Source organism: Elaeis guineensis, chromosome 10 (assembly GCF_000442705.2).
Source record: "Elaeis guineensis isolate ETL-2024a chromosome 10, EG11, whole genome shotgun sequence".
NCBI lineage: Eukaryota > Viridiplantae > Streptophyta > Magnoliopsida > Arecales > Arecaceae > Elaeis > Elaeis guineensis.
The window spans coordinates 7,937,969-7,947,792 of record NC_026002.2 but is presented as its reverse complement, the minus strand read 5'-3'; the positions used below and the strand labels follow the sequence as shown (position 1 = coordinate 7,947,792).

At 39.3% G+C, this 9,824-nt stretch overlaps 1 protein-coding gene across 1 annotated transcript; it reads right to left on the bottom strand.

Annotated features, from left to right (window-relative positions):
* Positions 1 to 1,961: 1,961 nt before the first annotated feature.
* On the bottom strand, positions 1,962 to 6,042 carry LOC105053416 (3-ketoacyl-CoA synthase 11). Its single transcript, XM_010934549.4, has 2 exons — positions 4,711 to 6,042; positions 1,962 to 2,941 (listed from the first exon to the last, which is right to left on the bottom strand). The coding sequence occupies exons 1-2, from the start codon at positions 5,491 to 5,493 to the stop codon at positions 2,159 to 2,161; spliced, it is 1,566 nt and encodes a 521-aa protein (XP_010932851.1). The 5' UTR covers positions 5,494 to 6,042; the 3' UTR covers positions 1,962 to 2,158.
* Between the last annotated feature and the right edge of the window lie 3,782 nt (positions 6,043 to 9,824).

Sequence of the window (9,824 nt, the reverse complement as noted above, 5' to 3'; positions counted from 1 at the left end):
ATCTTAGCCTTATGCGGCACTGGACGCCCCCTCCAGTCATCCTTCTCACAATCCCACCCCAAGGATTGTAGCGACAAGCCAAATAAAGGCAAATATTCAAGGCACATAGAGAAATCCCATATATCTCTTTTATTGTAATTTCTATAGAGTTTAGATGCAAGAAATCCATTCGAAGTCTTTGAATCTCACTAAGATACACTCCCAAGACTGCTGCCAAGGGCCAGTGTACATAAAGATTATATAGAGGTGGTGGACAATTCCCCAACCGCTAGCGACTTTTCAAAATCGTTGCTCCAGAAAGTTTGGACTTCTCCAAGGAGTTTGAAATTGCTGGAAACTGTCCAATACTGGGACTTGAGTCCCGCCTCCTGGATCCCTCATCCCATGACTCCTCTGGCACGCATCCTGCAGCATGTGCCCGTGCATCCCGCTGCATGTCCGGCAGCGCATCCAAGTGTCTGTGCATCTTGCAGCATGTGCCCAGTGTCCCATTGCACTCCTGACCACACGTCCCTTTGCAAAATTGGCTGCATGCCTTGTTGTGCGTATCTACGCATCCCATTGCTGGTGCTTGTGCTTGTGCATCCGGCCAAGTGCTTGTGTGCTCTGTGCACCTTTGCACCCTGTGGCCAATGCGCCCATAGCCTTGTGCCCACAGCCTGCGCATCCTATAGCTTTGCGGCTGTGATCTGCATGCTCTGTGGCTTTGTGCTCGCAGCCTGCATGTTTGACGGCTTTGTGCTTGTGGCCTGTATGCCCCACAGCCCCGCAGCCTTCTGTGCTTAGAGTGCTCTGTGCCCGTAGCCTATGCATCCCGTGCACTCTACGGCCTGTGCGCCTGTGCGTCCTATGGTTTGCGCGCCTCATGTGCTCTGCGCCCGTAGCCTGTGCGCCCTGCGGGCCTTGTGGCCTGTGCCCCCGCATTCTCCACGGCCTGTGCACTCATGCGCCTCATTGCCTAATTCCTTTAGTCTGACTTGAGTACACTTTATTTGAGCCTCACATATATACTTATTAGATTGGGCATGCATCTTCTCATGCCCACTCTTGCATCCGTCTTTGTCAACGTCTACATATACTTTATCTCGTCTGGCCACCTGCGCACCGGACCAATTGATGGTGCCTTGTTGCGGTGGAGCCTCCTGCCCATCCAAGGTTGGCACCACAAAAAATACTAGCCCATGCCAGCCTATGTAATAAGCCGCTAGCGAGGGTCTAACAGTAGCGGTCCTTTTAATTAGCTCTTTTTCTCTTGCATCTCTCCTCTTGGAGACAGTCTCATTCGACTTCTCTCTTCTCTCTGTTGCTACGAAGATAGCTACTGGATTCTAATCTTAATTATTTCTCTCGCTTTCCTACGAGATCGATGCCTCTCTTCCTTTCGGTCTTCTCTCGATTTGTCTGAGATGGCATTCCCCTCCTTCCTCTCTCTCCTTCTCACTTTTCTTATGTGAGGCCGGCTTTCCTCCCTGCTTAGCGTGGCATGATTATCGGCCTCCTTGTAAATCAGACCCTCTTTCTTTCTCTATCTCAATGTTTTTTAATGTGATTATCAAAATTTTTCCATTGATTTAACCCTCATCTTCCTCTCTCATCTCTCCCCCTCTCTTTCTAAGCAAACAATGCCCCCAAGTTTGGTTCTCCCCTCCTTTGGCTGATTGGCCGCTCCTTTCTTTCCTTGCTTTTCCTCTCTCTTCCTTTCTCTTTGTGAGTGCCTTTCTTCGATTAGTAGTTTGATATATAAATAAGAGAAGTTTGAAAGAAAGGCCTTGAAAATCTTGGAACTGTTTATGTTCTCCCAAAACCCAACCACTGAACTCCTTCGTTACCTTGTTGGAGAGTCTTACTACTAGTTGGCCTGCAAGTCGATCTCTTCGCCCTCTCCATTATTACTGAAAAAAAAAAAGTTGGAAATCTTGGTGTACCATTTCATTACGAGTTGTAGACGAGCAATGCAAGCGTATAACGAATCAAACTAATCCTTTATCAGACATTTGAAAACATAAAAGCATTGTTCTGGGGGGTTAAACCTCCCATTTACACTTTTTTTTTTTTTTTTTTTGTAAAAGGAAAAACATAAAAGCATTCCTCACTATGTGTATAGTATAAAGCACACACTAGCATCTACCGATCACCAGATAAAGAGGTATACAAATTTTCATGTTTTAATGGTTTCAACCTTTGGCACTTGAACTGGGAACTGATGTATCTCTTCCATCCAAGGATTCTTCTCCTTGGCAGGATTAATGGTTTTCAGTGCTCGCCACACTGCGCTGTTACACTTGAACCCTGAACCGAATGCAATCTGCCATGTCCGATCACCCTTCTTGATTCTTCCTTTAGCTTCAGTGTAAGCGAGCTCGTACCACAATGAACTACTCGATGTGTTTCCGAACCGATACAAAGTCATCCTTGAAGGCTCCATATGCCAATCACTCAGCTGCAAGTTCTTCTCCAACTCATCCAATACCGCTCTCCCCCCGGCATGAATGCAGAAATGCTCGAATGCCAGCTTGAAATCTGGAATGTAAGGCTTGACCTTCATCTTGAAGATCTTTTTTCCTACCAGTGTGAGGAGGAAAAGGAGTTGCTCCGACATCGGAAGGACTAATGGCCCGAGGGTGGTGATGTTGGTCTTTAGAGCTTCACCCGCCACGGCCATGAGGTCTTTCGAGAGGGCGACACCGGTGGTGCCATTGCTGTCTTCCTCTTGGAAGACGCAGCTGTAAGAGCGGTCATCCGCACCCTTATGAGTGCGAACGGTGTGGATGAGTTGGTACTTGGAGCGGTGGCGGTCGGAGTGGCGATTGGTGAGGAGGATGGCGGCACCGCCCATGCGGAAGAGGCAGTTGGAGAGGAGCATGGAGCGGTTGTTGCCGAGGTACCAGTTGAGGGTGATGTTCTCCATGCTCACAACCAAGGCATAGGAGTTGCGTTGCACCTGCAGTATCAGTCCACAAATCAAATTGTTTTGATCAGCTAAGGGCTCAGATGATGCGACATACATGTTCTTATTTGATATTTTTCATTGAAGGTGGCTTAGTTTTCCAAGATCAGTGGTGAATAGGATTTGTGGGATTAAAGGAGAAAACCAGAAACCATATTGCATGTTTGTCAATAATTTAAAAGGAAGAAAAGCACACAGGAATTCGATTTCAGCTGCAGTTTTTTAAGTTCAAATGATTTTGGAATATATAATTAGCTTCTGTCTTGAAATATTATTCTATTTAAATGCCATCATAAAGATACTACTGTTGTTAGGTGAAAGTTTGATGAGAGACCATAATGATACACTTCTCTGCAGAGCATATGGTCCATCCTACTTTAGGCTTTCCTTTCATACATGTGAAATGATATTGAACAGTGCTATTGATTTTAACTCTCATAGGAATATTGGAAAATTGCCAAAAGATTATGGGCTCCACTATTAGCTTGGTCATTTTCTGGTAAAAGTTGAGTCCAAGATGTCTTGCTATTGGAAGCATTGAGCTCGAGAATGTTAGAGAGAGAGCCATTTTGAACCATGATTCAAATGTTAGCTGGTGCTTCAATCTTTCTAAAGCCCGAGGGGCCATCTCTGTTGGCAGTTGCTAAGTAGCTCCAATCAAATCTTTTCTAGAGAATATGACCCTAGGAACAAATTAGAAGATTTGTTTCTGAGTTCTAGCTTAGAGTTGACCTTACAAATCTCAGACTCCAAAATTCCATCATTCATCTAGTTCACACGGATCTTAAAGCAACCAGTGGATGATCCAAGGTGGATTCCTAAGAAGGAAGGTGATCCTTTTTTTCACATGAAAGATACGACCTTAACCCCTCCAGATATAGGATAGGTTTTTTTTTTTTTTTCCTTTTTCTTTTTCTCAAAGATAAGATGGATACATACACATAGTTGCAATCATAACTTAGCCTGGTTGACAAATCAACCGGCGAAAGATCCAACGGTGGATTCCTGCAAAGGGAGATGAATCCTTCTTTCGTACCAAAAATACAATCCCGGCGTTGCCGGATAGGATATATATATTTTTTATTTTTTTAATTTTTAAAAATAGATAGGATATATGCACGGTTGCAACCATAACCTGCCCGCCCGAAAACCAATACGTTACCGCTCAACTACCCTGACCCACCCTTTGCATGAACCCACGTGGCTGAAAGAGACCTACCGCAGCCAGGAGACCCACGCCCCCAACATGATATCATGTTTTAAATACTAAAACGTATAATCATACAGTAATGTCATTGAGCACAAAGAATTTCTCTTTTCATGGTATGTGGCTTGAGAGATTGGTGCCCTTCGCAGGATTAGTGCCATTAATGGTGAGGTTATGCGAAGCACCAATCCTCACTTGACATGCATGTGATATTGGAGCTTCTATTTGGGACCATGATTGGAACTCAAAACTTTCTTTTTTTTCAAAAACAAAAATAATCATAAATAGACTCATATATACTTGGTCCTTGTTTTTTTTTTTTTTTGTTAAAATTGTTTTGTCCTTTTTTATTAGAAATAAGAGACAGAGAGTTCAACTATCATTACAAATAAAACTTTTGTCCTTGCTCCAACTATCATTAAAAATAGAAACAAAGTGCAATTCTATTAATTCTCATAAAAGATTTTACTGCTTTCTTACCAACAACAAAAAAAAAAAAAAAAAAAGAAAGAAAAAAAAGATAAAAAAAAGAGAAAGATTTTACTGCTTTGCTAACCTGGAGGAGTTGCTTGGCAAGGTCTATGGAGATAAGTCCTGCACTGCAGCCCATGCCACCAAGGTTGTAGCTGATGATGTTCCCTCTAAGCTTGTAGTGGTTCACCACCATGGCCGAGAGAGAGGGGGTTGGATTGAAAAGGCTGCAGTTCACCACCAGTATGCCTATGTCCTTCGCCTTCACCTTTGTCTTCTCCAGCAGCTCGTCGATGGCCCCAAACATCACCATCTCTGCCTCCTTCCTCGCCTCCGCCATGCATGGGTTTGGCGGCACGTTCAATACTGCGTCCGGGAAGTACGTGGACTGCCCAAGCCCCGATCGTTCCAGAATTTTCTTCTGAAACGCGAGGTTCTCCTCGGTGAAGACCCCTGCTTGCGCCGACCTCTCCATGAAGAGCTCGCGGGTGCACTTGCGAGCGTCGTCCGGCTTGTAGCATGCGAAGTCGAGGAGGTAGATCGGCCGAGGCCGTGTCATGAAGTAGAGGGTGGCGAGAGAGGCGGTGAGGGTGAGACCGAGGAGAGTGGCGACCAGGTTGAAGCGTAGGTGATTCCAGAGCAGTTGTAGGTCGCCGACGGTGAGCTGGGAGAGGTGCGTCGAGGCGATGGCCAAGAGGGGGATTAGGAGAAGGTACATGGCATTGGAGATCAGGTAGTGATATCCCAGCTTCACATACTTGAGCTTTACGGATTGGAGAAAGTTAGGAAGTTTATGCTTCCTATCTGGACTAGTTATTTGGAGTACTGAATTTGTGTTACCTTCTGAATTATCCATCCTTGATGACATGATGGATGAGGATGGAGGGTTAATTAATTAACTATAGACAACTCAACTCGATTTGTTATAACTAAAAGAAGACGGGATGAAATCCTTGAATTAATTAAGCAAAAGAAATGGGAGCAAAATCAATATTTCTTATATATGTATATATATATATATATGCTAGCTCGTCCAAAAAGAGAAGTACTTGTCATTTAAGAAGCCTGTTATGGCTAAGCTTTCAAAGGTTGAGAACAAGGAGGAAAAGAGAGCTAGCTTCTAAAAAATGGTTAAGATCTATGCAGACAACTAGAATTATTAAGGTATGAGATGAGGAAAGAAGGTTAAAGAAACAGGAAAAGAATCCCAAGACTTGGAGGCTGAGATAGGAGAAATGGATTGGAATAGTTTTGCCGAAGGATGGAGTGCCGGGAAGGTTTTAATAGGCATGAGAGAGAGAGAGAGAGAGAGAGGATGCAACCAACCAACCACCCCAGCGAACTTTGGCATTGAAGGAAGGCTGCTGAAGACATTGAATTTGCCAGCCGGCGAAGCAGCAGAATCCAAGGACCTTCCTACTGGTGCTTTAATTTCTGACAAGGGGACTCGCATCCGATCATATCCCTCGAAAAACCAAAATGACCATGTTGCTCTTCACGTGATCAGAATAGCTTGGTGGCATCTGCTTACCCAATTCATCAGGCGGCGTAGTTGGTGCAGTTTCTCTCTCTGTTGCAACTTGGGCCCCTCACATCAGTCATTTTGTCCATAAATCCTGGTGGTGTCGTGTCGAGCCACGTTGTTACCACTTGAATTTGGGTCAACTACAAAAGTTAATCTCATGATAGATATATATGTCAACTGCACCTTCAAAACTAATATTTTATATATTATATATAATCATTAGAAGGGCTCTCAAAAGATTTTTATTTATCTTGGTATAGTTCTAAGAAATGTCGAATAAACAGATGACAGAAAAAAGAGTTTACACATTATAAAATTTGAAGGTAGGAATTGCAGATCAAGAGAACAAAACAGCTGGAAAAAAAAAAAAAAAAAAAACGTATGATTGGAGATATTTATGCATCATGGTTTTCTCAAAATATAAATTTAATATCGTGCATTAGAACTATTAATTTGGAAGGACTAGATGTAAAGGCCTTTTAGTTTCTTAAAAATATATAGGTAATATAGACCTTGTAGATTATATTTAATATTTTTTAAGGGAGAAGGAAGGAAAGCCATCCACTCTATAATTAGCTATAGGTCCCGTTACTTTTATAACCCTTGGTTCATTAGGTTATATCCAATGATAAATTCCCTTTTCAATTTCATGTTTGATCTGATAGTGCTTGTATAATCCTTTAAAATTCTATCCTCGATCTCAAAATATATGATGGTGTACAATTATAATAGTATGCTATGATATATAGCCACTGGAATTATATGAATGGTTATACGGATTGACATATATTTTTGTCAAATACAAACGATCTCATAGTGCATTTTCTTTTGACTAGCCTAACTAATTAGCATTGTACTTCAAATACAAAATATTGGTGCTGCAATCTTTTTGTTGATATAACCTGTTAAAGTTGCTAATGTGTGTATTGATATAATGAATAAGATTTTTTTTTTTTAAAATTCTTTTGGAGCTAGAGATTGGGCAAAGAGCCCAACCAACTTCATCAATATAACAACGACTCATACCAGTTGATAGTGAGGGGAAAGCGGGCAAACAATCAGTCTAACCTAGCAAAACTTGACCTTAGAAAACATAATTGATAGTGGACATCATCAAAAGAAGAGAAGCAATCTCATTTCATGTGTTGAAAGAGAATGGCAAAATATTAATGGAAGTAGTTGAAAAAAACTACAGCTTTTTTATCCATGAATACTTTCCTGTTCCTTTCAAGCTTATTATTATTATTATTATTTTTCAAAGAAACATTTATCAACCTAAATATTTCAATGATATTAGATAACCACCAATTTGTGTGCTCTTTAAAATCCAATTCTCCTTTCAAAAGGTGAATTGGGGCTTGCTCTAATGGTAATAGTACACTGCTTAATTAGCAACCATGAAAGGTTGAAGGCTTCTAATTAAATGCATTTTTTGAGAGAATCTATGCATATATTTAATCTTATATTGGCTATACATGGATAGATCTTGGGTATGTATATACAAGACCAAGAATTCTAAATAATGTCTTTCAGCCTGTATATTTTTGATAAAATTCTGGTTTATGACAATGGTATCATAGCATATCTGGCTTATAGTTAATGTGAACTAAAAGTATAGCAACACGATCATATTTGGGCTTACCATGAGTTAAACTTGGTTTTTGTAAAAATTAGATTTATGGTGCTTGCGATTTGATTTGAAAGGATTCGGATATTTAGTCTAATGAGGATGCCAGAGCTTAAACAAGAAAAGCGTACAAGGATCTAGTGGGCATGTGTTTAGTCCCATCTCGAGCTATACATCGGATAGATTTTGAGTACTTATACAAGTCCAAGGGACCCAAATAACATTTTATGGTTATTATTTTTGGATGAGTTCTTGGGTTGTGATACCCTCACTATTTGGATCTAGAAAATTATAATGCCTCCTACCCTTCTATTTTTTTTTAAAAAAGGGCTATATAACTTTTATGCCAAATCAAGGTCAACTTGCTAACCAAGAAAGAAAGTTAAAAATTTCAAACCAAAGTAAGATTCTTTTACCGACCAGGAAAGCCAGAAAGTGAAAAACCTTAATTTACAATACTCCTTAAAAACAAATAATAGAAGGATTTGACTGTACTCATGTAATTGACTTAAATACTCTCAAATATTCTATACTTAAATTTTTATAAAATCATATATTTCTTATTATAAATATAATAAATACAGTAGATGAATGCTGCTATTGGTTCTGAAATACATAACTACTTTAGTGTGGTGTTTTGATAGCATTAGATCGATGCTAAAAAATATACAACTATATGTGGATGGATTGAATATAACAGGTCTCTCTATCTTAAATTTTGATTCAGCTAACACTATCATCATGCAGTCATGTGCATAAATTTGGAGCTCTCCACGGCCATGTCAAAAAAAAAAAAAAAAGAATGGTTCATGCACTTTGAGTTGCACACATGTTTTATAAACCTAAAAGCTGAGTATGGACTGCTGGTTTATTTCTCGAATAAATGCACATAACAAACAATATATCTAGTCGATGCCAACAGCCAAAGTTCCGCATAATTCTATCAGTTACATTGAGTTATAACTAAATAGTTAGATTCCATGAAATTATAACAAAATGATAGGAGCATATAAGGTAGGTAATTGCATGGGAAAAAATGATTGAAAAATTGAATGTCAATAGGATTTTGAAATGCTTAAGTTCATTTATTGTTATTGGTTATCCTTAATTATTGCACCATGCATGCTTCACTAGAATGATAATATAAGGAATAAGCTTAAAATATGTGAGTCTGCATGAGAAATAGCTCCAACGAAAATTTAAAATCAAGTTTAAAGATACTTTACTTTGATATCTAGAGCATGGCAAATGTCTTTAAAAACTTCAGTGACAAATAGCTTGGCCGAAAGGATATCACATTTCATGTCTTACAATCCAGTTAAATGAACATGTGAACTATATATGATATTATATCTTGGAATCAAATTCATCCTTTTACTTATACCTTGTCATAACACTTTAACATGATAAAATATATAGCCTATGCATTTTTAAAAAAATATTTTTTTATTTATCTCGAGTTAAATATTGAAAGGAGGTGCAAGCTATCTTCTTGTAAAATGCCATTATGCAAATCTAGGATAGGAGAGGTATAGGAAAAGTCCACTAAGTTGTGTAGATTGTCTAGAAGAAAAAAAAAGGCAAATCTACTCCATCCATTCTTTTATATATATATATATATATATATATATTATATATATATATATATATATATATAAGATTTATTAGAAATTTTATTTGATTATTGATGTAAATATATATTACAATCTAATTATTTATCTTATAATTTAAATATCGATCACTGGGTTCCTACATGCATGGCACATACACATTACTAGTTATTTTTGAAAAAATCAATATGATAATTATGGTAGAACCGATGGTACATAGTAGCCAAGGAGGCAATGGAGGCAGCGGTAGTACTGCTAGTAACAAGATGGTTATAGTAAGATAGAGATAGAGATTATGATGGTTGTTATATAGCAGAAGCGAAGGAAATAGTAATGGTAATGATGATGGAAGCATCAGCAATATGATGAAGACAACAATGATAGCGGCCATGGCAATATAGTAGTGGTAATAAGTAGCTGTGGAGGCGACGAGGATA